Below are 27,575 nucleotides of genomic sequence, written 5' to 3'. Positions count from 1 at the left end.
GTGCGCCCAGGCCTGGCCGCCAGTTGTCTGCACCTCTAACGAGCACACGTTCACCTTGCAGACAGACGGCTCCCCGAACAGGAGCTGCCCTCCCCTCCGCAAACCTGATCACGCAAAAGATCCCCTTCCTTCCCCTTTGAGGCTCACTGTTCAGATCCGCCCACCAGACCAGAGATGGCTAGGCCCTGCCCACCCTGCTGACAGCTCTCGAAGCCCGCCCATGGCCTCACTGCCAGCTCTGGGGCTCTTCAAAGGCTCTTCCCCACTTGGGTGGCTACGTGGCCCCAAGCTGACAGGTGAGAGCCGGCCTTGGGAAAGCCCAGCACAGTCCATGGTGCTGTTGCAGCAGCGTCAGGACCTGGGGGGTGGAGGACATTCCTACGAGGAGACGGGCCGTCAGCTCGCAGCACAATTCTTCCAAGAGTGGGTGGTCCGTCCAGGGCCTCCCAGTGCCTGAGGGTCACCCCAACCCCCATCCCTACACACCGGGCTAACCGGAGACCTGGATTCGCAGGATATCCTGGGGGTCGAACTGGGTGCATTCAGGCCTGGGAAAGAGGGGGCGATGGCTGCTGTCACCTCAAACTTCCGGCTGGCCCCACAATGGCAGGTGACCACAGCTAGACCCGCCTGTTCCCCAGGAGCCCCGCCCAGCACACATAAAGTGACCACCGCGTGCCCCTGGCCAGGGCCAGCGCGATTCTCAGTAGGCCTCGCACCCGCCCTACCGGGAAGTGCCAGCCGGCCTGGCCCCGCCACCCCATGCTCCCCGATAAGGGGCGGTGTGGCCACACCCTTTTATGGATTTCACTTTGTATCCAGTGGACACATATTTTAGAAAACTTATCTTTCACCCTGGGAAAAGCCCCAGATCTTTCATTTTCTCGGCAACAGTGTGTTACATAGCAATTTACTTTAGTATTTATTGTATGATGTTGCCAAGCAATATATATTTATGTAACTGACTTTATAGTGGTTCAAGTACCTAAAAATTGTGTTGTGTGATTATACAAAATTACAAAAACAAAGTATAGACCTCGAAATATAGAATGTAGTCATTTAGGCCAGGTTTGCTAAGGATGGCGAGGAGTGACCTCTATGAGGTGGGGGTTGGCCCCAGCCTGGAGGAGGGGGCTCAGACACGGTGAAGAGGGTGGGAGGGCCTTGCCAGGGAAGCCTCGGTGCTGAGCCCGCCAGCTCTGGACAGTGCACTCTGGTAATTAAGGACATAGGTCACCTAGTTTGCTATGGGACAAGATTTATTGAATAAATTGTCCTGCTTCCCATTCTGAGATGCTGAGGTTCCTTTCCTCAGTGACGGCACACTGCACAATGTCGCAGGCCTCAGCCAGAACTTGGCCCTCAGCCGGGGAAGGGTGTGCTCCAAATGCTGCCCGAGGGACGGCAGTGGGGACACCAGCTCCACTGCCAAACTGGCAGGGTGATAAGCCATGTGCATGTGCTGGGCGGGGGCCAGAAAACATCACAGAAACGCTTCCTCAAAGGCAAGTTTTTAAAATCTTACATCAGCCTGAGGCAAGCATTTATACACAAAAAAGCAGTCACAGAAACACTAATGACCTGTGTCACATGGGAATGCGGGCTTGGAAGCATCTCAACGGTCTTCCAGCTACCTGACCAGGCTTTCCCCTCTCAATGTCTGAACAGCGGGGCCCCTCTGCCGTGGTCTTGGGGAGATCGACCTCAGCCCGGCACAGAGCCAACCGAACATGCGGTGCCCAACCAGGAAGCTGGCTCCGCGGCCACACTGAACAGCAGTGCTCGCCGTCCGTTCACATGCCGGGACCCCCGGCGGCTCAGGAAACCAGCACGCCCAGAGCCCCTCGTGCAGGCTGCACCCAGCACCAGTGGCGTCAGGAAGCAGCCGAGTCCCAAGTTGTCGGGGGGGCCCGACCTCGTGGGCCGGTCTGCTCTCCCCGCTCGGCCTGGGGCGGGCGGGCGCAAAACGTCTCGTACCCTCATTTCACACCCTGACTGCCCTGAACTCAGGCCCTAGCTCGTCGCGGCCGGCCATCACTGCCACCTCCTCACTAGGGGACGCCACGCCACTTCCCCATCCAGGGCCATCCGGGGGTGACAAAGCACGGGCTCGGGGCCTGAAACTACAAAACCGTGCACGGCGAACGGTGTGCAGGTCAGTGACCACGAGCTACTCAAGTCGCCGCGGTGGTTTTAACGAGACCCAGAGCACATTCAAAACCAAACACCATTAACCTCTGAAGGGTCGAGAACTGCTCAAAAGACTAGAAAAAAAAGGAACCTTTATTTACAGCCATGGGAGTCCCACAGGAGTACACGAAACACACAGATGTGCACACACACAAGTGACCTCGGCCGACGCGGGGCCGGCCTCGCGGCGCCCTCAGGGCCCGATCCGCACCGCCATGACGGTGACGTTGTCAGCCGAGCCCCGCTGCACCGCCTTGCTCGCCAGCCTGTTGCAGGCCGCTTCGTAGCGGACGTCGACAGCGGGCTTCCCCTCTCGGCTCTGGATCTTCTCATCCTGCCCGCAGGGAAGGGCCGGTAAACGGGGGGCCCTACACCCCGGCCCTCTCGAGAGCGTCACCAAGAGGAGCAGCTGCTCGCCGTGCCCAGCAGGGCAGGCAGGACAGACTGCCCGGCGTCTCCTGGACAGAGTGGACGTTGCAAGCGCACAAGGGCCGCCCCCCAACAATGGGGGGCATGGAGGAGGGACGGGGTGTCCCAGACTCCCAGTTCTCCAAAGCTGCAACGACTGGCACCCCCTACGAGACTTCTTACCTCGAGGCAAGACAGGATGAAGTTCACAGCTTCTTCTGGCGTGAAGACCTTGAAGAGGCCGTCGCAGGCCAGCAGAATAAACCTGCGATGCAGGGAAGAAACATAGACGGGTTGTAACTACGCAAGCTCCGCGAAACGGCTGCGAGAAAGGTGAGACAAACACCTGCCCAACTACTCAAAGGCTAAATGTTTTTGAAGACCGACGTAACTCCTAAGACACAAAGGTGGAAACCAGCTAAACACCACCGTAGGTGGCCCCACATGCCTGACGCGGGGCCTGCCCTCCGGCCGCCAGCAGCCGGGGTGCGGGCAGCTCCAGCAGCGGCCGCCGCCCTTCCTGAGGCGAACTGGGAAGGAAAGTCGCCACATGCAAACACCGAGTGTGATGGGGAACGCACGCTGGCTTTCCATCACCCGCACCTCGAGCCGCCTCCCAAAGACACGGAGCGCGCGGTCGGGACCTACGGGAACGTCCCTGAGCGCCTGCCTCCCACAAGGCCGCGTGTGAGCCCAGGGCCCAGGGAGGACCAACGTCCACTTTCACTATCTGAATACAGGAGTCTTCACTTTCGAAACGCCCAGGCAAGTCCTCCTCAGCAGCGGTGGCGGGGACGGGTCTGGTTGGAGCTCTGCCGGCACGGCGAAAGGGGTTCCCTCGGGCTCAAGCCCCCCTCTGCTCACTGTGCTGCGCGGGTCTCGGCTCTCCTGACTGGGCGTTCACGCGACAAGTATGTTCCCAGCACGTAGCCTGTGCTGGGGATCAGCAGGGCACGAGTTTCAGCAGACTCCTACCCCTTCCAGGGAGGTGACGGACCTTGAGTAACTGACCCCAAACGTGACGACGACTCAGCATGGAGGGAGCGGGCACGGCATGTGCTGAAGGGGGCCTGGTCTGGGGGGGCAGGCAAGGTTCTTCCGAGCCTCATTCAGAAATGCAGAGGGGCCAGTGGAAATATGTCCTGGGACCCCAGGTCGGCAAGAACGTGGCACGCGGGGGCAGGGGTGGAGGACGGGGGGGCAGCTGAGCGGGCAGGGACATGGCAGGGCTCCTCGGCTGCCCTCTGGAAGGGACGCCCCCCCCCCCACAGGACGGTCAGCGTACCTCTCACCTCCCCCACCGACTCGGGCCTGAGCTTCCGCCCTCCCCCACGCCGCCCCCCGCTCTGCCCCGCTCTGCCCCCTAACGCTGACTGGCCAGGCGCGGCGTCCACGTCCTCGGGCAGCTCAGGACGGGGGACGCACAGCTAAGCAGGCGTCTTTCCCAGCCTAGCTCGGCTCTGCCTAAAATCCTCCCATGATTCTTCACCAATGAGAAGCTGCGTTTCAGACTGCTCAGCGCAGGACTCAGGGCCACCGCCAGGCCCCGAAGCACCCTGCCATCGTTCGCCATTGTGGCCCGCCACTGGCACCTGCCTGGCCATGCTGTCATGCCCTGGTGCGTGCCCCGCCCCGGCCAGGAAGCCGCCCTCTTTCCTCCCCCACTGCCGCTGTCTCCCAGAGCAGCCCCCGCCCAGGAGCCCCTGGACCGGAGCCCCCGTCATGTGTGCTCCCCGCCCGACAGCAGGGCCCACGGGGGCGGTGCCGTATTCTCCCTGCGGCTCCGGGGCCTAGCGCAGTGCCTAAGACATGGCCCGTCACACACGCCAAAGAGTCGGGGCAAGTGTGCGCGCGCCTGTGCCCCTGGGGCCCTCTTACCTGTCATTGGGGGTCAGCTGGCAGCGTCTGATGTCTGGCACGGAGGTGACCCCACAGCGCTTGTACTGCCCGTCCCCAATGGAGCGGGACACCTCCAGCACACCCAAGACACGCCCGTCCCTAAAACGAGGGGAGAACACTCAGACTCCATCCGCCAGGTCACGGGGCCACAGCACTTACGATCTGACCTCGGAAGCAGGAAAACGGGACGAAGCGGCAGGTGCAGCCTGCAGAGTCCACACCGTTAACCAGCGCGGACATTCCTGACCTCGCATACGAGACACAGGGAAGCGTGCTCAGTCTCCGCCGCGGTCGGTGGCCCACACGCCTGCTGTCCTGGCACCTGGGCCCCCTTGCGCACGAACGGGAACAGCGCCCCCCGCTGGCTGCCGCCCACATGGCAGCACTGGCCCAACCTGTTGATTGGCCCACAGCCCAGAGTCAGACTTCGACCTTGACGGGACTTGGGTGCGGGCCTGGCTTTGTCTGTCATTTGCTCTTCGCCCTAAAGCTCCTCCAGTGACTCGGGCATGTGGCCTGGCCCCGAACAGGGGGGGCTAAGGGCGCTTTCACATTTCATTTCAACGGGATTTGGGAGCTACGGGACGGTGACTAGCCCCATGCCCTAAGCACCCTTCCTCCCGGCCGGGGCACGCAGGGCCAGCGGCTTCCCGCGCCGCGTGGCACTTCCGCCCGTTCTCCTTCCAGGGGAGGGCGGGGTGGGGAGAGCGATGGGCTCCTTGCTGTGAGAGAGCTCCCACCGCAGGGGAACGGTCCTCGGCTTGACTCCCCGAGAACAGTTCACTGCGACCTCGGCAGCTGCCACCTCCCGGGCCCCCACACCCTGGCTTGTGTGGCCAAGGGAGACGCCTCAGTGGACGAGGTGCGGGAAGGCGCTGGGCGCCCGCCTGGAGGCGGTGTCCCCGGGGACTCCCGGTGCTGGAGCAAGCAGCTCTGCAGATGCTGCGGGCGCGTGCCCGGGGCCGGGAACTCCGCGCCCGGGCCCTTCGCCGAGCCCACGAAGCCACCGCCCATGGGACAGCTGAGTCATCAGCAGCGAAAACAACTGCTGGCATCGGTGGAAGCCGAGAGGTCCTCCCGAGAGCAATTACTGGAACGCGCGGCCGGAGGGGCGGAGCAGGGCTGAACACTGGAGGGACCCAGTGGGAGCTTGGCCTTGACAGCGCCAGTCAGGACGCAGCTCAAAGCACAAGGACCGCGGAAAGCCAGCAAAGGGCCTCTTCGGCGGCCGAGTGACTGGGTGCCCAGGGTGGGGCCCCCTCGTCCCAGTGCTAAGTGCAGCTTGTTCAAAGAGACTGAGCTCAGTGATGGGTCCCAGGAGACCCAGTTACCGCGAGCGACTCTGGGCACAGCACAACTCAGTACAGGAAAGGGGGCCGATCCCACGCATGCGCCGCACCTCAGAGGCTGCCATGTACGGCTTCCGTTCTCACCCCTCACCGCCTGCTGGCGGGCAGGCTACGCGCGGCCCAAGGCTCCCCGCTCCAACCGCCCCTCAGTCAGGGAGAGAGGCGCGGAGGCGGCCACGCTGGCTGCAGCCCCCCACCCCCCGGCGCATGAGCAAAAGCAAGGTCACACTCGGCGGCCATCTACAAGCAAAGCGAAGGTGGGGCGGTGGAAGGTCCATCTTCTGAGCATCCCGAGGGCGGACGCCCAAGTCCAGTGTCTTAACCGGATGGGTGCTACGGCCAGGACTGCAGGTGCAGCCCCAGACCACTGCCCGTGCTACCGGCCCTGTGCGTGAGCAGGCCAGGCCCACCGGAGCACATGTTCGAGACCCAGGGCTGCGTGTGCGAGCCCGCCTCAGCTGTGCAGCCGCCTTCCTTAGAAAGTAAAAATAAAGCTGCCTCCGCCCTCCCAGAGGAATCCGTGGGAGACAGTGACGCACTGCTGTGCACAGTCCACGGCTGTCAGTGTACGAAAGTAGGAAAAATCAGAGATGGGCTTAGTTTTGTAAGACACACTGGAGAGAATCAGGAGACGCGGGGGAGAGACGGGTGAAGGCATGGCACCTGCAAATACGCCTTTTTATATCGTTCAACTTTCTAACCACGTAAGAACGCAGACCTTCAAGTTTTAAATTGTGGTAGAAACAAACAGAACACAAAACTTGCCATTCTGTCTACTTTTAAACGCACAGCCGAGGGGCATTAGCACAGCCGCCTCCGGGACCTTTCCGGACCCGCCCCCGCCACCCACCGCTCGCCACGCCTCCCCCCCACAGCTGCCCCTGCGCTCGTGTCTGAGAACTCTGGCCGCTCTTCGGACCTGGTGTCGGTGGACGCGGGCGGCGTGCGTCCTCTCGTGACGGGCGCGTCTCACTCGGCACGATGTCGCGGCGCACGCTGCGGCACGCCGGCCAGCTCCTTCCCGGTTCGGGCCCGACGGCGCCCGCGCTCTCCCCCTTCCGCGGCCGACAGGGATGCCGCGCGACCGCGCTGCGCGCTCGTCTGTTCACAGCCCTGCTTCACCTCCTCCCGTGCGTGCGCCCGGAACGGAACTGCGAGATCACGTCGCTGTTTTCGATTTTGGGGGAACTGCCACCGATTCCCACGGCAGCCGCACCATTTTACACTCCCGCCAACGATGCACCAGAATTCCAGCCTCGCCGTGTAAAATGACTGATGAGACGGAGGGAAAAGCCCTAAAATCCAAAACGAATTGAAACAAGGGATCACAACAGCCGAGGTGGCAACGCAAGCACAGGAGCAGCGACGACTCCGCGCCGGCACGGGGGGCTCCGCACGGCCCTCGTGAGGAACAGTGCAAGGACAAGAGAACTGCACGGGCCCCAACTTCACTACCGCTGACGTCGACACCATGACTTTACAGCACTTTTGCAAATACAGTCTTGGCGATAGCCGAGATTTTCAGAACAGAGGAAAAGGGATCCGACCACTGCATCACGCAGCTCAGAGGAGGCCCGCGCCATCAGGTCGGGGTGAGCGGCAGAGACGCCCGCGCCCGGCCCCACGTGTCCCGGCTCTGGCCTTGGACCGGCTTAGGCGGCCCAGCTGCAACGAGCGTCCCCGGCGCGCGGAGCTCTGCTTGAAGGACACACACAGACCCGTCTGAAGGACACGAGAGTCAGCTCCAAGGAGCCTCCTTCCGCTGCCCACGCCGGGGGGATGCGAGCGGCAAATCACCATGACCTCCGGCCGGAATCGGCGCACAGAACACGTACAATCCACCGCCACACGGTGATCACGGGGCGAGGAATGACGGAAGGGGCAGGAGCAGAGGCGTGAAAGCAAGAACACTCATTTCTGCAAGTGCAAGTGTGGCTCCCTTACTCGGTAAACTGGCAATAAAAGAGTTGAACATTTATCCTGCTTTTTGGACAGAAACTATGCCCCCCCCACACGCACGCACACAAAGGAAAGCCTTTCTCTGTAGGACGCCTGCTGATAGCTGTGACAGGACTCTCAGGAGCAGAAAACCGTCTTTGCCACCGTATGAAACACCGATTCAGGCAAGAATCACTAAGGGGTGATGACGCCATCGACTGGACGGTGACGGTGACCAGAAAACTCACGAGGTGCCAAAGGGCATGTCCCAGGTTACCTGCTACCGCACAGGGGAATCTGTCCCCTCACTCGGGGACTCTGCTGCTACCACCACGGCCCAGCACTGGGGTGAGCCGAAGGCTCCATGACCAACCCGCTAAAGCGAGGGGCGAGCAGGTGCAGGGCGCCCCCTTCAAACACTTTGCTAAAAATGCTGAATGTGAACCTTGAGAAACTTCAGACCTAACTTCCGACTTACAGGAAACACACGTGAACAACATGAACAACACTAGGGAAAAACAGGCCACCTCGGAAGGCGGGGGCCCCGCACGACCGCCAGCCCGGCCCGGCGGGGGCCCTGGGCCGAGGAGGCGGGGGCCGGCCCACGCCGCAGGGTGCGCGGCCAAGGCGAACACGGAGGCCGGAGGAGCCCAGGTTTCAGGGACACTCCGGGAGTAACTGAGAAACGTGAATACAGACGGGATGCCAGGTAACCTAACGTAACGTAAGGAATTACTTTCTTAGCTGCTACTTCTGCAACTAATTTTCAAATAATTCAACCTAACACTCACATACACAGACAAAAGGCACATGGCGAACCGGCAACTACTGAATCCAGGTGGTCGATATTGAAACGTCTGCTCTGATGTTTTTAAATGTTTTCAGCGTTTTAAAATTTTAATAAAATGAAGGGGGGTGTGGAGGAAAAGAAAAAGCACACCTGTCCTGGCCTCAGGCTGGAGATGGGACCACAGCCTGGCCTGCAGCTCAGGAGCGAAAAGCCAGTGCCGTCCGAGCCTCCCGCCCCGCTCTCTGAAACGCGGGGCGGGCCCTGAGCCCACGGTCAAACGCTCTAAGGCGTCTATGCCGCGCTCCTACTAAGTGGGTCCTGGGAAACAGGACGTGACCGCAGCACAGCTAATCGCTCAGCCACACGACTGAGTCAAACGTCTTTTCGACATGTTCAAATGCAGAATTTTAAAGCCAGAAAGGCAGAAAAGGTGACGTTGACACTAACACTGAGTCATCCTCGTGGGCACGGCTTTCCACAGCGGTCATGGTGGAAAATCAGGCCCACGGCCCCACCGAAGCACACGCAGATGGCTGTGACCAGGGCCCGAGTCACCTCGTGCTAACCCAGCAGCGCTGAACCAACTTGCAGAGTCCTGCCTCCTCTCCAGACCTCCCCATGCCGCTGGCTACAATCAGCCCAGAGCAGACGTCTCCAGGCACACATGTCCAAGGACACATGACTGCAGCCTTACATGGCCTTGCGACTTCTCCCTCGTCTCCAACAAAAAAACCCTAATGGTCAAGCTGTACAATGAACCACAATACACTTCTGATCAAATTCACAATGCCACGTCCCTGAAGAACTCTCCTTTAGTGGCCAGATGGCAGATGACAACCAGGACAAGCACCCGGTCTCCCCAGGCTGAGCGAGAGCAGCGTGCAAGTGCTGCAGACAGAGCCAGGCGCGGGCGGCCCCCGTGCCTGAGGTGCCCGGAGACCGTGAGCCCAACGAGCGTTCACCGTCTTAACCACGTCAGCTCTCTCTGGAGAACCAGGTGAGAACTGTAGCTCATTCCGCTGTGACGAAGGACGGCGTGACGGCATTTACCAAGGTCCTGGGCACGGAGAAACGTGGCAAGGGGGGCACTCAAACCTGAGACAGCGCTCCTGCTCCTGTGACTTTAGAAGCACGTTTCCTGCACGTTTTTTGTTCCCACGTGGACCTACGCGGCCAGGTCAGAGTCCCATCACCCTGAAGCCTCCGCGAGGTGGAACGCTCGCCCTCAGAGGTCTCGCGGCCGCTTTCGGTGAGCCCCCGCCCCTGGCGCCCGTTACCTGACGTTCCCGCCGGCCTTCTGTATTCTCATCCGTTCTTCGTACTGTGTAGGGTTGTGCTCCTTGCTGAGGCTCAAGGCAGCATGCTTCTGGCTCTCCTCATTGTAGCGACACAGGATGGCCTGCGGAGACAGAAGACAGCGGTGGTAAGCCTCGGGCGCCCGGGCCTAGGGTCGCTGCTGAAGAGAAAGGGTGACAATGGGGTTTCAGATTCAGACTCCTGCGACAAACACGAGTTTAGAAAAGGAGCAGAGTGTGTCGCAGAAGCACCGGTCTGGGAGAGAAGCCCAAGTTCGGGTCTCAACCCAGCGCACACTCTGCTGGGTGAGCACAGCCGGTGCTCGCCCTCCCTGGCCGTCATCTCACGGTGACAGGGAAGGGAGCCCTTAGTGAGCACAGAGGTCCCCTTTGGCCAAGTTACTACTAGAGGAGTCCGGAAGATGAGGGCGGAGTTTGGCAAGCTGCCCGAGCGCGTCCGCACTATGCTGGCCATGTGGCGCTTTGGACGAGCCCGTGTTTCAGAGGAGGAAGCTGAGGCCCGACGCCCAACGCGGCGCCAGGACTCACGTTCGAGTCTGACCGCAGGGCCGTTCTAATTCGGGGCCCATTTTACTCATAGTCTTAAGTCGTTTGGTCTGAACACCTGTGAACTGGAGACAGCCCACTGGAGAATAATCACCTGGTGCAAACCCCACTGGGCTGGACCGTCACTGTGATGATCACCACTGGAGCCCTAGGGCCATTTCTTCAATACACAAATCACCCTAAAAGCAATGAGGGCGTGGGGGGGTGTACAGCTATCTCCAGGTCTGAGGATGCCGCCTGAGAGGGAGAAGGGTCACTTCGTCACTGTGACCGGTGAAGGGCAGGGAGGCTGGCCGGAAACGCGCCGCTGGAATGGACACCGGGCCTGACGGGGAGCCAGCCCTGCGGAGGGCCACCCTCCCGCTTTACGCCCTTTCCTAGCATCGTGCCTAGGACCCAGGCTGTGCGTCACCAGTGGGAAATGACTGGCTTTTCTCCTCCAGCCCCTGGGCTGGCTAAGTGGATGACGGGCACGTCACCCGGCTCTGCTCCAGCCACGCTGCTGCGTTTCCCTGAAATCGCAATGACTCCAGGAGGCGGGGGTTAATACCGTCCCGCCATCCCTGTCTGAGGTGGAGAGGGGCAGGGAAAGCACATTCGCGTTACCTGATTACCAACTGAATGCCGACCTACAGCGCCGCCCGCAGACACACACGAGGAGGAAAACACGGGAAACAAAGGAAAAAGAGACCCGGGTTGCTCAAGTCTTCCCGGAGAACAAGTGCCTCGAGCTCAGCTGCTGTCCCCACCCAGAACCTGAACTCTGCAGAAGCCCCTGCAGCGACCGCCCGAGACGGCGACCCAGCCACCGCCGCTTTCAGCTTCGACGAGCGCTTGCTACGGTTCTGCCCCCCGTGACCTGCCGTTAGCTAAGTGGGTGGCTCCAGGGCCACATACCCGGCTATCTCCGAGGTTGGCAATATAGAGAGTGTTGTCTACAGCCAGAACGCACGTGGCAGTGGACCCGTCTTTCCAGGCAGGCTTCCTGGGGGGAAAGACATCAGAAACACAGTCACCACCGGCATGCCAGCACTTCGAGACTCACTTCCAGAGCTGAACAGAAAGTGTCTTACACCTTAAAATGAACCGTTTCCTCGAAACTTACTGTCTTCCCATTTCGGAGTCAGTTAACGGTTTAAGAGCTTACTTGGTGCTAGGTGCCTTCCAGACCGTGAGCGTTAGCATTAAACTACACTGGAAGACCCGACACGTGTTTAGGAAGACAACGCGCACGCTCCGCTCACACGCCTTCACGTGGCTGTACTTACTGGCTTGAGGCTTGTTTAAGGAACTCCTCGTCGGTATGCTTAAAAGTGTCCAAAAGGCATCTCTTCACGGTTTTCTCTACACTGATTACATCCCCTATCACACAAGAAAGCAAACTCTTCAGGAGGGGAGGCTGGCTCCCTCCCACTGCCGCTCTGCCGCGACCCAGAACCACCCCTCTCCTCGCCCACGAGACAGTGCCATTCGCACCGGCTGTAGTAGTCCCCAAGTGTGAAGGCGAGACCCCCACTTGTGCCTGGACGCTTCACAAGAGGTGCCAATCGCTCAGAGACACGAGCAGCTCCCTGAGGTGTGTCTGCGCGGCCGCCAGGCCTGCCTGCCTCGGAGCGCGCTTCTCCGCCCTGCTCTTCAGAATGACTCTTCGCCAGAGCCAAAATCTCTGATCCACACAAACGGCAAACCCCGAATGCACGTGAACTTAGTTCTCGGACTCACCTTTAGGAAATTTCCTGATTAAGTTCTGATGCAAATTCTGCGCAGCAAATTTTGAGGCTCTAATTCCTCCGTGTCCATCAAAAACAGCAAAATAAGAAACCCGGGTACTAGGAGAATGAATTAAGAGTCAGTGAGTCTCACAGCAAACATTACTCCTGTCAGAAGCTCTTCAATCTTATCTCAACCAGTGAGCAATGACCAGAGAGAGGAAGTCCCACTGAAGACACTAGTCACGTGGTCACAAATGGGGAAAAAAGACAGTAACGTTAACTAAGACGAACATTTAAGTAACTTTCATGGTATTTTTAAATTAAAAGTTAACCACTTGTTTCAAAAATCAAGATCTATTAATTCAGTGAAGATGAAATTAAAATTCAAGAATTTTTTCTACTTACACCAGTTTTAGTTTTAAACACTAAGAGCAGAGATAATCACTGACCCGAGACAGTCAAAAACCCCTGTCAGAGCAGGGGCCGTCCCGGGCTGTCACTCACATTGATGGGGTGTCTACATCTCACGGCGTATTCCCGTTCCCCTCCCAAGTGCTGCCAGGAAACTCACGTATGGGGGGAAATGGCATTAAATAAACTATTTCAAGAAAGAACAAAATGCCCACGAGAAAGGACAGTCACTTGGCAGACCTGCCTCTCCCGACAGTTTTCTTACCTTTTGCTCCTGACATTTTGAATCCCTTTTCAACCTGGGACATTACGACCCACGGAAGAATGAGCTTCCCCGGTTGCATGCCAGACCTGGCGTCTCGTGGCACTGCGCTGGCCTGGTGTGGCCTGGTGTTCCCCATCAGACCCAGCCCAGAGGCTCTGTTCCCGGGACCCTCCAGAATCCCTCTCCTGGCTTTGAAAGCGAGTCCAGGGCACACGCACAGCAGCAGGTGCACGCGCATGTATGGTCGCCTCCGAACGTGACCGGGTGCCCTGCTCGGGCCTCTGCCTCACGATTAGCCTGATCCACTGGACAAAAGCCACTGGCACCTACGGCCCCAGCACACCATGTTAATGACTGGTGGCAGTGAAGGCAACGCCTGGGGTACGTAATTACAGAACCACCAGGTGGTTTGTGCCACGCCATTATGTGACATACACACGACATCGCGAGCGTAAACGTAACGTATGCCGGTGACCACCTGGGTGCCCTGCCTCTCGCGGCTTTTCCCCCACACCCAAGGCCTGACCCGGAAGGCTGAGGCCGCTCCCCCTGCCCTCCCTGCCCTGAAGCCATCGGCCTCCGCTCCCTGAGCCCTCGCCATCGTGCCAGCCCTCCCTGATCACCACTCACGCCGCACCTCGGGGCTTCCGCCTCCCTCTTCCGGGCCACAGACCTGGGATACTCCCTGTCGGCAGCTCGTCAAACACTGGTGGTGAGGAACACCCCCGACCCCCCACGTGGAGCCACTCCCCAGAGAGCGGGCCTTCCCAACGTCAACACGCTGACACCTGGGGCGGGACGCCTGTCACGGGCTGCCTGGTGCACTGCGGCACGCTGGGCAGCACCCTTGGCCTCCCCTACCAGACTCCGGAGGACACCCACTGTGACAACCAAAAACGTGAGGCGTGAGGGGGCGAGTGGGTCCCAGCTGAGAACTACTACTGTCAAACGCTGCGTGCCAGTCCTTCTACCGAATACACACTGGACGGAGCCCGAAACGCGTCAGTCTGGCCCAGAGCTTTACGCCCACCCGGCCCGCTGGAGTGCGGACACTCACATGAGAGATGACGGGGGCCCGCACTCCTCGGTGATGTCATTGAGGATGACGTGGGCGTCCTGCATCTCCTCCCGCTCGCCCTTCCGCTCGGCCACATAGCCTTTCAAACTGAAGATCGCTGAAGAGGCTGAGGAAGAGAGAACACAAAGCCAATACAAAACTGTGCCCTTCCCGCCAGAAGCCCTAACCCCAGAGCAAATGCGAGGGAACAGTCAGCAGTGTCCTGGCGGGGCACATGGACGAGCCACGCCCCGCGGGGCTTCTCCCCGGGGCCAGTCTCCGCAGGGCTGAACAGTGGAGAGGAGACGGCAGAGGACAGCGAGGAGCACGGGACGGCCCCGTCTGAGACGGCGTCAGGCCAAGCACCGGAGAGAGCAGTGCTGCCACCCTGCAGACGCGGGACCTGAATGGGGGAAGGAGTCACGTGCCAGTCTGGTCCTGTCGGTAACTTAACGAGGACTGGAAAAGTCCTGCTTTAGAGAAATGCAAGCAAGCAGCGCTTATGCCGAAGGCCCTGCTGGACACCTGACAACCTGCACTTGCACGCCCGGGGATGGGGAAGCATCTGAACTGCGAGGTTGGCTGCTCTCGCTTTAACTGAGAAGGAGAAGGATGAGGGCGTCCGCCTGGGCACACAAGTCTCCAGGCCAGCTTCCTGACCCCGAGGGCCGTGTAAGTGGCAGAGCGAGCACTCTGCGCGCGCTGGTGCTGTGGGCGCAGAGCCCCTCAGGGCTAGGCGGTGACGAGTGCAGCTGAAGACCAGCAGAGCAGCAGGTGCGTCCTGACTCCACAGTTCCACAGGCCCCCTCCGGCCCTGAGGTGGCTTGAGGGGAAGGACAAGCCTCCGCAGGGCAGCGGCTGAAACCCAGAGCTACTTCTCTCTCACTGACGCCTTTAGTTTCTCCCACTCGGACAAGCTACAAGGCTGACTGGCTACAAATACCAATTGCTCTTTCCAGCCTCGGGCTCTCTGGGGAAGCTGTCTACAGAGCCAACAGGGAATTCACGGTGCCCATCAGCAGGCAGGGAACAAAGCCTCAGCATCAGAAAGACAGAGAGGGCTAAGTCAAGGCTACCTGTGTTTTTAAACCCATGGAAGAAATGTAGGTTTCCCACCTGACCAAAGCAGAGAAAGTAAAGAGAGAGGAACCAAAAGTAAACTCTGGAAATCTGTTTGCAAAAAGGGAGCCCTACTCGCTTCTTAAATACAGACACGAAAGGAAGCAGGAGCGTCAGAAAGCTGAGCCTGTTTTTGCTCTGGGTTGTTTTAAAAGATGAAGTCTAATACATTTGTTTTCAAACTGTCTAAAACCTTTACAAACTTTCTTTTCCACAAGCTCTTCACTGCCATTCTTCTCTTCCTCAGAGGTTTTCCTCTTCGCGCCTTTCCCTTCATTCTTTACCAGCTGGGCTATCGAGGTGTCGGGAGAACCTGGAAATGAAGTAAAAACCAGACAGAAACACAGCTGTGGACTGCTGTGAACAATCCCCTAGCGGGCCGGGCTCCCCTCGGCCGTCACCGGCAGATGACATGTCAAGGGAGGCCCGTGAGAAGCAGGCGCAGCGGGCCTGGGCCCCCGCGCGGGAGACGAGGCAGGGTCCAGGCCCTGCTCGGACCCACCAGGGGAGCATGTGCGAGGCCTCGCAGCGGTAAAAGGACACAGCTGTACCCTGGGCTGCAGCACGACTCCATGTTTGACACCCACAGGTTCTTATCTATAAATAGGGACATTTCCAAAATCCACAAAGCGACACTCCTGAACAAGTTCGAAAAAATATCAAGTGCCAAAAAGGGCTTACGATGAGGTAAATGTCGCACTTTAAGGGCTGCCGGAGCCATTCCCAGACGCGAAGCAATGCACCTGCACTCGCGGCCGGAGCCTGCGGCGCCAGCGGGGCGCGTGCTCTGAGGACGGTGTGGTCTCCGGCCCCAGTTCTGCACCGGCAACTCAAGAATAGTCATCTTGAGGGTTGTTTGAAAACTGATGGGGACAAGGTGCATAAAGCATTTATCACAGTGCCTGGTCCATCGAGTATTCAAGAGATGGCAGCCGCAGTCACAGCGAGCGGGCCCAAGCGTTCCCCGCACTCGGGTGTAACGCGTGCGGCCGTTTACCCCACGCCCCTCTGCCCGGCACTTCTGAGTAGAGAAAAAGGGAAGAAAATGTCCCAGCATTTTATAGTCCGTCCTTTTGCAAGTAGCTGATTTTTGTTTCATGCCGCAGCATGTACCATAACAGACGTCCCACCCGCACAGTACGACGAGTTAACGGAAAGCGCCGGGCATTTCCAGGAGACGCCCCGGCGGCCGCCCGTGAGCCTCCTGCCACTCGCGGTGTGTGTCCCACTCTCCCCACGGGCACGTAACAGAACCCTTTCTCTTAAATTGCAAAACAGAGAAATGTTTAAAGCTTTGCTATTAACTTCTAATTACATCACACTATAATCAGAAATGTGGTCTGTCTATAAAATCGAGTCTTTACTGGCACTTCCTCTACGTTCTAGAATGCAGTCAATTTTTATAAACGGTTCTTGCCTGCTTGAGAAGAGTATATTTTCTCAAGAAATCCAAACTACTGGATGGAAGACTGGATTCTGTGTCCCCAAAATCAAACTCGTTAACGGAGGCACTGAGATCTCAGCTGTTACTGGCTGACCATCTTTTGCCCCACAGGTAACTAAGCATGGCTGTGCTGACTCTCTTTTATTAAGCCTGTTACGAGCCCTGCGTGCCCATGTTAACTTTCATTATAACTAAAGGCACTGTCTTTATTGGGAAGGCTAAATTGTGAGCGTGAGAATGTTGTAGTTTCCTGGTAAAGGTAAGACAATTATATTACTTTTTCTAAATACAGGAATGATACTAATTTAACCCAAACTTTCTAGACTAATTCCAAGGATTTTATGGCAATGAATAAAAAAAAAAAAAAAAACTATATAAAAAGCATATAGTTCATATGCTTTTATGAAAACCTTTATATGAAGGTTTTCACACCAGAATCTAACTGCGCATGAAAAAGACAGCCTGCACCCCAAACTGACACACCCCCCCCACCACCACCACCACAGTACCTTCCCCTCCCCTCTGGGAATTCCCCAGAGATGTCTTCAGGGAGATGGAGTCACAGAGCCTCACTATGACAACCTAGAGGAATCGGCTCCATGCTCCCCATCTACGTAACTGGGACATAAAAAGAAGTTAAACATTTATAGAACAGAGGCAGTGTTAACAGGCTTGACAAAATATCAAATCAATGGACAGAATCTTGACGACATATGAACTGACTGAAAAATATTAACTAAGGTCTCGCATTTTAAAAAAATTCCTGCACAGGGTCTGTACCAGCCAGTCAAGTCACTAAACCAATGTCACTCAGACCTTGTTTTCTGAAATCGAAAATTTTTTCATGTAAGTAGCATGAAACAGAAGACCTATTTACCTGCATTTATGGGTTCAGCAATATTGAAAATATTTTACCCGTTATTTCATGTATTAAGACACCTGCTGGATCCATTTGGATCCATCAGGAACGTAAGGCAAGCCAGAATGACAGACACGGACTTAAAAACAAAACAAAAAAACATTAATAACAAAATCAACATAAATTACTGCACTCTTAATTCTTAATTGAAAGATGAACCCCAAGAAGTTAAAAAAAAAAAAATCACCAAAAAAACGATGTAGTTAAGTACCTACCTAACCTCTTTGCTTCCACCTAATGGTGCGTGCTTAGTTTTAATAAACTTTATGCTGTACTATGATTTAATGCCATCCTAAACCCTCTTAAAAGCTATAAATAAATTTGACATAAGAGTAAAATCTGTATTATTTCCATCAGCACGTTGGATTTTTTCCCTACCGCTTACCTGAATCACCACTGCTGGCTGGTGGGAGATCATCAAAAAGCAAAGGTCCCCCTGATCCTGAAACACAGCAGAACACTTGGTGAACCCACAAAACCTGGGCGAGGCTTACGCTTCAGAATCCATCCCACCAGGACACCGATGTCATTGAGATAAACTCAAAGCTCTTGTGTCAATCCAATGGCAACTCACACTGCAGTTAATGTCTTGAACCTATGTTAAAGTCCTATCGTTGAAAGGAAACAAAAACCTGCCTTAAAGAGTTAAATCTTATTTGTAAAATGAACACTCAAATGAACCAGAGAAAACTGCTCAGCATTTTTACGCAGTTTCTCAGGGCTAGCGACTAGTGGATTTTTCTGCCTTACCTGATGCCATGGATTCAAAACTTAAGACAGTCCAACACCTAAAACATCTGCGTGTTGAAAATGGGGGAAAGGGAAAAAGATTGAGACAACTACAATCCCAGGATGACACGTTGACACACACCTGGGAGAGCCTGAAGACTGTACCTGAGTCAGTACTGCCGGCCGGAGGGAGGTCGTCGAAGAGCAGGGATCCTTTCCGAGCTTCTTTCCCTAGGACACAGGACACCTACTTAGGTCACCGGTCGGGGCGGGGGCGTGTCTAAGGGGGAAACTTTTGAGATAAGTGTGCTATTAAAGTCTAATGTTCTCTCTGTTGGACAAATTTTATTTTTAAAAATATTTTGACAGTTCTTTAATATGGACACGATTCCAACAGTTACAGGCAACATAAAAGCCATAAAAGATAATCCAACGGCATTTTTAAAGGATGCTGGGTATTTTGAGAAAAATAGTTGTCTTCATAATTTCATTACTGAAAGCAACAATCATTTTAAAATCTTTCTCTAAAAAGTGAATCCTGGGAAGAAAAAAAACCTAATTCTTGAGCAAGAAAACAATAATTTGGTACCTCGGAAAAGAACTTCAAAGCTACGGGGACTCTTCAAAGGTCTACAGGTCTCAAAAAGATCCCATTTCAATCACACTCTGAACTAACCGCCACCCAGTCTCCAGTCAGCGAGCGCAGAGACGAGGAGACGCTGCGGGCGGCCAATCAGTGTGAACTCGGTGTCCCCAGCGCAATGCCCAGGTCAACAAATGTCTACGGGGAAAATGAGGCATTTCAGAGACTCCGAGATTAACCCAGAGAAATCCTTCATCCAAAAAGCTGAAGATTTACAAAACAAAGTACTCGTCTTAAATGTGTTACACTCAATTATTCCTTTCCACATAAAATTGAACCCAATTCCTTGTTTTCCAGCTCTCCCCCCGCATTTCTATCGAAGCTATTAAACGCAGGAACCAGCACACAGAGCGGGGGGGGGGGGGGCTGTGCGCCCCCGCCATGAAGCACAGCATGCTGGCTGCCCTGGCTCCTGCCCCTCGGGGTTCAAGGACAGAAACGGACTAATTTAAAACCAATTCATCCGTATCATCTTTTTGCCTCTATGCAGGAATGAATTGGGTATCAATTCTACTCTTTCGAAAATAAAAATTTTAATGAACATTTATAATCTCCAAGTAAAAAAAAATTTTTCGGGAGTCTTTTGGTCAGAAGTACCTGAAATACCTGATAAATTCTTGATTTAACAAAAAGTAACTCCTCCACTTTATACTCCTCATGCAAGTGAAAAACGTCTACTCCGTTACTGCCTTACCCCTCGGGACTGCTCTAGGAACTGGTGTAGTTGCAACTACTTCCGTGTTTCTCACAAGCGACATGAAGACAAGCAGCATTACGAGGACGTGAAGTGGCATTTAGGATGACCATTACTCCCAGGATCCAACCCCCACCAGGAGCCCAGATGCTCCCGCAGGCCACCTGCCAGGGAGCCCGGACGGTACCGGGCCGGCCCACCCTCCTAGGCGCGAGGCTGCACGGGCGGGCCCGGGACACGCGGCTGCCTTGCACCCGGGCCGCAGCTGGGCGTCGCAGGGAGGAAGCCGGCCCGGAGACAGCCAACCCCGCCGCCTGTGCCCGGGCAGGTCTCAACTGCAGAATCAGACTACGCGCCTAAATCCAGTCTTTCTGCAGCCGACGTCTAACGCTGGGGGGAGGTGGGGGGGGGGGGGGTTGCCCCTTTTACCTGGGGAACGCACTTCCGGTTCCTGCAAGCACCCCTCACAGCAGAGGCCGCAGCTTCGGTACCAGCCTGGCCCCCTCCTCTGGCCGCAATGCAGTCTCAGTGCCCCAAACTGAGTGCCACCACCCGGGGAACAAGGACACGCGGGGTGGAAAGAGTCTGTCCCCTCCTGTCTCACTCTGGAACACCGAGTGGTGTTTCAATCTCACACCCGAGCTCGCCTCACGCCGCTGCCGTCCACCACCGGGCCTGGCTCGTAAGAGCGGTCACGAACACGCCTGCCCGCCGGGCAGCAGCGCAGGGCTCTCCCGACTCTAATGCCGCGAGCCCTACAACAGCCTCGGGAGGCAGACGCTGCTCTTACTGTGCCGTACTGGTGAGGAGCGGGATCCAAACCCAGGCGCCCGGCTTCCCAGCCCACGCTCCCGCCAGGAGCCGCACTGCCCGCCCCCGCCTCTCCCAGGCAGCATTCCAGGGACTCTGTGAGGTCATCTCAGGGTCATCTCGGTAACCTTGCCTCAGCCTCAAGGTGATTCCCAGGCTCCAGAATGCCTCCGGGACACCTTCTGCATCTATCAAGGGATCATACTTAGTTTGCATCTGGGTTCTTTTTTTTAAAATCCACAGGTCATAGATGCTATAAAGCAGGGTCTCCAACCCCCGGCCCGTGGACCAGCACTGGTCCCCGGCCTGTCAGGAACCGGGCCACACAGCAGGAGGTGAGCGGAGGGCAGGAGAAGCTCCATCGGTGTCCGCAGCTGCTCCCCGCACCACCGCCTCACCTCGCCTCAGCTCCTCAGGTGTTAGATGCTCATCGGAGCACCGGTCCCTGGTGCCACAAAGGTTGGGGACCGCTGCAGGAAACTTTCGATTAGCCAAAACCTTACATTCTATTCTGGATAAACAGTAATTCAAAATATTGGGGCTACAATCATTGCAAAAAGTGTAACTCTGACCCAAAACTTTGGAAGAGGTACCCCAAATTCAAAACGGAAGAACCTTAATAAAGAATGAAACAAGACTGAAGACAACTCTTCATTAGCTAATCTCACCTAGGCTTTGTTTTTTGTTTATTTATTTATTTTAGTTCTCTACATTCTGAAGCCGAGTCTACTGAAAATTGCATGCTATGCTGAGAAAAATACTCTCGGGTTGATCACATTCGGTTTAGCTAATGGTTGCTATGTACAATAAAATGACTGAATATTTTGCCTACACTGTTTTTTATACCCATTCTTTCTTTCCTACTACAAACGCGATACGTTTTCCCGACAGCAGGGAGGTATGAGAGGAAGGCCCGCCGCCCACCGCGGCCACCCGGGCACCAGCTGCGGACCTGGCCCCTCTCCTGAGTCTCCTGTGCTGTGCATGGCGAGCACAGGACGTGGTGGACACGGCTCATCACGGGGTGGCCAGGAGTCAGGGCTGATCCGATGGCGCGTAACCCACACGCTTGTGCGTGTGCGTTTTAATTTTTAAAGGGAGAAGCGCACGGGACGCGTCTGCGCCCGCCCACTCTGACAGCTGCGCGCCCGGCCACGGGGGAAGCGGCGCCGGTCGCCCGTCCAGTGCCCTTCCTGATGGGCATGCAGGCTGAATCCGGTTTAGTATGTGACAGACGATGCCACCATAAACTACCTCAGACATAGGTCCTTAGTTAATCTGCCAGAATGCTGGCCAAGGGTGTGAGCAGTTTCCACCTGACAGGTGCCAAAAGCTGTTCAAAAAACGCTGTGGTAACTTCCACGCCCACACTTCTCGACAACGTCCATTTCTCTACGTCCCCGCTACATCTTAAGCCTGACGGCGGAAAGCTCGGCACAGCAGTGACCTGTCACTCCTCTCCTCAGCGACCGAGGAAGCGGAGCCCTGGTTCCTGATGAGTCATTCCCCTGCTTCCTCCGTAACCCGACAGGCCGTCCTCGGACGTTTTCCTACCGGGTTATCTTCTTATTAACTTGTGCGAGACTTTCACTCATTAGGACTAGTAACCTTTAGTAAAATGCATTACAATTATTTCCTCTCAATTTTTTTTTTGCTTTTGTGGTATTTTGTCCTGCAGAAATTGCTTATTTTTGCATAGTTAAATCTATTTTAATTTTTTATGACCTGAGTTAACCTCCTTAACTCTGAAGTTTACAATTAGTCTAAGTTTTTTCTAATATCTTAAACTTTATTTCATATTTAGAGCTCCGATTTTTTTTTTTTTTTTTTTTTAAGAAACTGTGAAGTTGGCCTGCCAAGTACTTATTTAGCCCTTGACAGCTGATCGGCAGTTTTAAAGTGAACTGGTGCAGCAACCTAGTAAATGAAATGACTTCGCTATGAAACTGGAAACCGAGTGGCTGCCAAAGTGACTTTAAACCAGGACACCGTTACCTTGCTCGGATGATCAAACACAAGCTGTCCATCTTAAGACATCAAGCCTGCACTTCTGCATGACAGAGCTGAGGGGTTCCGATTCTGTCGGATGTGAGCAAACATGCCTCCTTTTAGGTAAGCCGTATGCGCACACACACACGTACACAACGTGGGTTTGAACTGTGCAGGCCCAATGATGTGCGGACATTTGTCAACCTTCTCAGCCGACTCGACCAGTTACACCTACGTCGTTCAAGGTCACCTGCAGTGGGGAATCCGAGCACGCGAGGGGCTGGCAGACTTAAACGTGGTTACAGCCGGTTCCCGCTGTGTGGAAGGTCAGTGCCCCTAACTCCGCATTGATCTGGGGTCGACTGTGTGTGGGTGTGTGCGCACACACGCACACACCTGTACGTGCACGCGTGTAAACTCCACTCAGCAAGCAAATCTGTAAGTGCTGGGCTGGAGAGCACTGATTCAGCACAGTATCTGAAAGCACCCACAGGCATGCCTTGCTCCACTGTGCTTCTCTGGACGTGCTTCGCAGATGTTGCATTTTTTACCAACTGAAGGCGAGACCCTCCACCCGCAAAAAGATTACAACTTACTTTACTGCAATGCCGCTTTATTACAGTGGTCTGGACTACGACCTGCAACATCTCTGAGGTATACCTGCAATGTGTTCTTTCTATATTTTTCTTGGGACTATAAAAAATTAAGAGGCTTGATGGTAAGAATATTAGATGTGATGTTTAAAACCAAAATCAAAGAATTAAACAAAACACCCTTGATGTGATCTGAGCAGTGTGATCTTTCCTCCCTTTGGAGACAGCGTTTTCCACAAAACCCCTTTGGGTGCAGCCCTCCTCCCTTAAACAGCTGTTAAAGCTAACAGCTCACATACTAGCCTCTGCTGAGCACTGACGTGTGCTTCGCGCTGCAGTAAGCGCCGGACACCTAGTACTCTAAGCCACGCGTCAGCAGCAGGGGGTGGCCGTCCCACTTCACAGATGCAGGAACGGTCACAGAAAGCAGGGAGAGTTCAGGTTTGAAATGAGTCTGACCACATGTCCTGAATAACTCTTTCCGGGACTGTGAAAACGATGAGGGGCTTTATCATTCATTCTGCATTAGCTCAGAAATTTGTGACACCTGCGTATCACGAGGGTCACGACGGTGAGGTTTAGCCTCATCTTTCCATCTACTTTATGGAGCCAACATTATTCTCCTCTCATTTATTCTACTTTTATCAGTCAATACCATCAATTTTCTGAAAAAGTATGGTGTTTAAGTTTCCAAAAATCACAGTATTTTCGCGAGAATGTGAAGTCAGATTATGTTCTTTTTCAAATGTTATTTTTAACCTATTAAATCTCATCTTGTTGCTTTTACCTAAGTGCCTGTCAAGAAAACTTTGGATCCCAATTCTGTCACTCACTTCTGTACTTATCCTTCTCAGCTTCCTGTCATTTGCATACATACATGCCTTTCTTTGTTTTTAAAGCTATTTTTAAAAACACACTCAGCCAAGCAGGGCCTGTGTCGGTGCCCTCCTGCAGGCAGGGAGCACTTCATTAATCCGCTCTCCAGGGAAGGGATTTAAACACCATGCAGCCCTCCTGCCCCAGCCGGGGTTGGACATGCCCTCCCCACTGTCTCTGGCAACAGGCTGCCAATGGCCAACTTGTAAGGCTTAGGTTTTTCAACAGGATGTACACCGTAGGCAATACAGACAATAATGTTATATTAACTATGCATGGCATCAGGTGAGTGCTAGACTAAAGGGGTGATCAATTCATTAGTTACATAAATGTCTAATCACTGGGCTGTACACCTGAAACTAATATAATACTTATGTCAATTATAATTTAAAAACTAGACAAAATTTCTTCAGGAGTTGTCAGGTTTTGTATCATCTCAAGGATGCTTTCTTGAGCAGATCTAAATTGATTTGGAGTAAAAAGTTATGGGGATTTTAAAAAAACGATAGGCTTACTGGCACATCTGCATATCCAAACTCTGCCCCAAATGTATTCAGATAGAAGTTATACTCCATCAACAGAGAAAAAGACTGCATACACAAAGCCAAGATATTTACCCACAACTAGAACACTCTAGAAAACAAATGGCCAAATTAAGTACACAGGATCAATGACATTTAGATGCTTCTGTACCATCAGAATGGTCAGTGGGAATAACGGCCCAGAGACCCACCAGGCTGATCACATGTGGCGAGCCAGCATCCAGGCCCTGTGGAGGACAGAACCACCCCTTCTTGAGGGCGCCAGGTCCCACGACTCCTCCACACTGGTTTGCTCAAGCAAACTGGAAAACTAGACGTGCCCCTCTGAGCACATCGCTCCCTCGGCAGGAATCTCTGCAAATCACAAGTCCCCCCATCTTTGGAGGCCCAATTCCAGCACCGCCTCCTTCCCCACTCTTTGCGGGACTACAAACATCACTCCTGACCGCACCCCGCACTTCCCACGGCCCTTAACTTTCGCCAGTTTTAGTTAATCACCAGCACTCATTATTAAGCTCTTGGAAGGCAAAGGCAGGGGGTCTCATTCACCTCCATGTCCCCCGCAGCAGCCCCCGCCGGGCTCGGCCAGTCAAAATCCCCCTGGGGATTTGGTAAGGCCGACTGGAGGCCTGCCCAGACATTTGCACTTAGCCCGATGTCGTTCTTATGTAGACACATATAGGTCCTGACACATTAAACCTGGAGTGAGCGTAACCCCCTGGGCACAGAGGGCTAACAAAGGCAGCGGCCACACACGGCTTCTATGTGGAGCACAAGCGCGGGCAGCCAGGGACTCCCGCGGCCGAGGTCAGGGCCGCAGGAGTGGACCCGGCTAGGGCTCTTGGCTCTGGGGACGGGGGGAACGTCCTGCGACCCGGGAGAGAACAGAAAACCACTATGAACCGAAAAGTCAGAGGAGCAGAGGATGAGCCCTCTCCCCGGTCTTCGAAATCGCGGGCGGTTCAGCCTCGATCTCTGGGGCGAGAACAAAGCAAAACGAAAGCCCGAGCTTGTGCCCGCGCGGGATAACGTGCAGGAGGGGAAAGTGGTCTCGACGCAGGCCCAGCGGCTGCGGGGCGGCGGCACCGCGCAGGGCGGCCCGGGACGGCGGCGGTCCCCGCGCGCGGGTGCTGGCCGCGACCGAGCCGGCTGCGCGGGGCCCGCGCGTGTGGGCTGCACACAAAGGACGCGGCGGCCCGGCGCTGCCCTCGGCCCCGCGCCCGGAGCGGGCCTTGCTTCCTACGCAGCGAACATGGCGGAGGCGCTGCCGCTGCCCAGGCCGCGGCCGGGGCCGGCGCGGGCCGCGCTCGCCCTCCCGCTCCGCCGGCCGCCCGCCTCAGGCACCGCAGGCCTCCAGGCCGTCGCCACGCCGCCCGCCCGCCTTCCTCGCGCCGGCCCGGCGGCCACCCGCTTACCAGCAGCCGGGCGCGGCGAGCGCTCGGGTTCCGGCAGGTCCCCGAACAGGTCCATGGCGGAGGCTGGGCGGTGGCGGGGTTGGCAGACGCGCAGCCCGCGAGCGGCGGCGGGCCCCACACGCGGCGGCAGCGCGCTCCACACCGGCGGTGGCGGCAGCGACCGGGCGGCGGCGGCCCGTGCGCCGTCAATCAACAGAAGGCGGGCCCAAGGCGCCACCAATCGGCGCGCGGCGAGGCCCGGCCGCCCCAGAGTCCTGTGCGCGAGCGAGGCGGGGCGGCGAGGGGGCGGGGCGCGGCCGTGCGCACGCGCGCAGGCGCCCCGCCTCTCGGGGCCCGGGGCGCTGACGCGGTGGCCGCCATGTTGCCTACGGAGGTCGGTCCGGCGCTTCCTGTTCTCCCATGGCGGGGGCGTCCGGTTCCGACGAGGCCGGTGCAGACGTAAATGTCTGCCTTCAACGGCAACTGTAGTGAGCCCTGATGTGTGGGAAGGGGCGGCCCTTCGCCCTCTCCCCACCACGGCCGGCCTCCATTCCTGTCCCGTTCTGGAGGCTGGGGAACGGAGGCCTGATAGAGCGGCCTTAGACTGACACCCCACAGATGCAGGGTGTAAAGGCGGCACCCCTCCGCCAGTCTGCACCCATCCGGGCGCGTGGCGGGAAGCAACCAAAGGGAAAAAGGGGGCTTCCACCTGACGGGGACACCGAGGAGACGGCCAGGCCCACGCAGCCAGGCCTCGTTCTCCCGTTGCATATACACAATTTCTTAAGTCGACATCAGTCTTTGATAGGCAAAGGCTAAAACGAGGCCACGCTACTCATGTGTGAACACACAGTACGTGAACACAGTCCGAGCCGCGGAAAAGACCAGACACCCCTTTATCTTGAGTAATGAGTGACTGCCGCTGCTTCACTAAGTGCAAGTTAAGCCTTTGTCTGGTCTTCCCGCCTTCTAGGTAAGATTAAGACACCCAGTCGAGGAATTACCTCCTTTCTAACATTATCCGATCCGGAGCAAAGCCCCGCTTCCTTAAATGTGCCCCCAAATCAACTAACACCAGCCCAGACCCTTCAAGTCCTTCGCAGCACCCCCGAGCCTCCCCGTGGCAGTGGTCTCCCCGGCTGTGATGCGTGATAAGCCAGCTCGTTCACCTGCAGGTGCGTTTCTGCTGCTCTATGGCTGCAGGACATTGATGGGCCCAGCAAGCCTTCCGGCCTCTTCTCTCCTTGCCTGCCCACTTAACCCACACCCCTCTTTGAAACCACTGACCTCCCCTCACCCTCAAGGATGAACTGCCTCTCCCTTGCAGTAGAAATACCATAACAATAGTGTCCATTTCCTCGCCTCTCATCCACTCCTCAGTCCACCCGACCCAGCTTCACCTGATCGGTCCTCCAAAACAGCTCTTGCTGCTCTGCCCAGTGACTTCCTGCTCTGCTGCTAATGGAACTGACCTCTTAAATCATCTTACAGGAATACCAGCAACACTGACACTGCTGGCCTCTCTCTCCCCTTGGTTTGTGGGACACAGCGCCCTCCCGGGTTCACTCCTGTTCTCTGGCTGCTCCATCTCTGTCTCCTCTGCAGACCCAACTCTTTCTGCCCTGCTATTAATGGATTCTTTAAGACTTGATCCTAGATCCTCTCCTCATTCCATCTACTCTCCCTTGGCAATCTCATCCACACTTGGCTTGAATTATCATTCAGCTGAATGTGATTTGTTGATTTCCTACCAGTTCCAGATCCACGTGTTTGAATAAGTACCATGTGATAGCTCTTCGGCTATCTCAAGAGGACCTCAAACTCAATGTGCCCCAATTGAAATCATCGTCTCTACTCCCCAACCTGTCTCCTTCAATCTGTTCTTCCAGGTTGACACCTCCCTGGGTTCCTGCCCCAGGACTCCTCTGTGGAAGACAGCCTC

The 27,575-nt window shown here is 55.9% G+C and overlaps 1 protein-coding gene across 1 annotated transcript; it reads right to left on the bottom strand.

The window, feature by feature from the left end:
- Window positions 1–2,253: 2,253 nt before the first annotated feature.
- LOC107510596 (ILK associated serine/threonine phosphatase) lies at window positions 2,254–25,818 on the bottom strand. The gene is made up of 12 exons (XM_016144263.2): window positions 25,655–25,818; window positions 18,258–18,323; window positions 17,749–17,805; window positions 15,194–15,313; window positions 13,882–14,008; window positions 12,159–12,265; window positions 11,705–11,798; window positions 11,334–11,421; window positions 9,852–9,973; window positions 4,477–4,596; window positions 2,782–2,863; window positions 2,254–2,524 (listed from the first exon to the last, which is right to left on the bottom strand). The coding sequence occupies exons 1-12, from the start codon at window positions 25,707–25,709 to the stop codon at window positions 2,384–2,386; spliced, it is 1,179 nt and encodes a 392-aa protein (XP_015999749.2). The 5' UTR covers window positions 25,710–25,818; the 3' UTR covers window positions 2,254–2,383.
- Between the last annotated feature and the right edge of the window lie 1,757 nt (window positions 25,819–27,575).

This window comes from Rousettus aegyptiacus, unplaced genomic scaffold (genome assembly GCF_014176215.1).
Source record: "Rousettus aegyptiacus isolate mRouAeg1 unplaced genomic scaffold, mRouAeg1.p scaffold_m13_p_2, whole genome shotgun sequence".
Classification (NCBI taxonomy): Eukaryota; Metazoa; Chordata; class Mammalia; order Chiroptera; family Pteropodidae; genus Rousettus; species Rousettus aegyptiacus.
The sequence above is the reverse complement of the archived record's forward strand: the minus strand, read 5'-3'. Positions and strand labels throughout refer to the sequence as shown.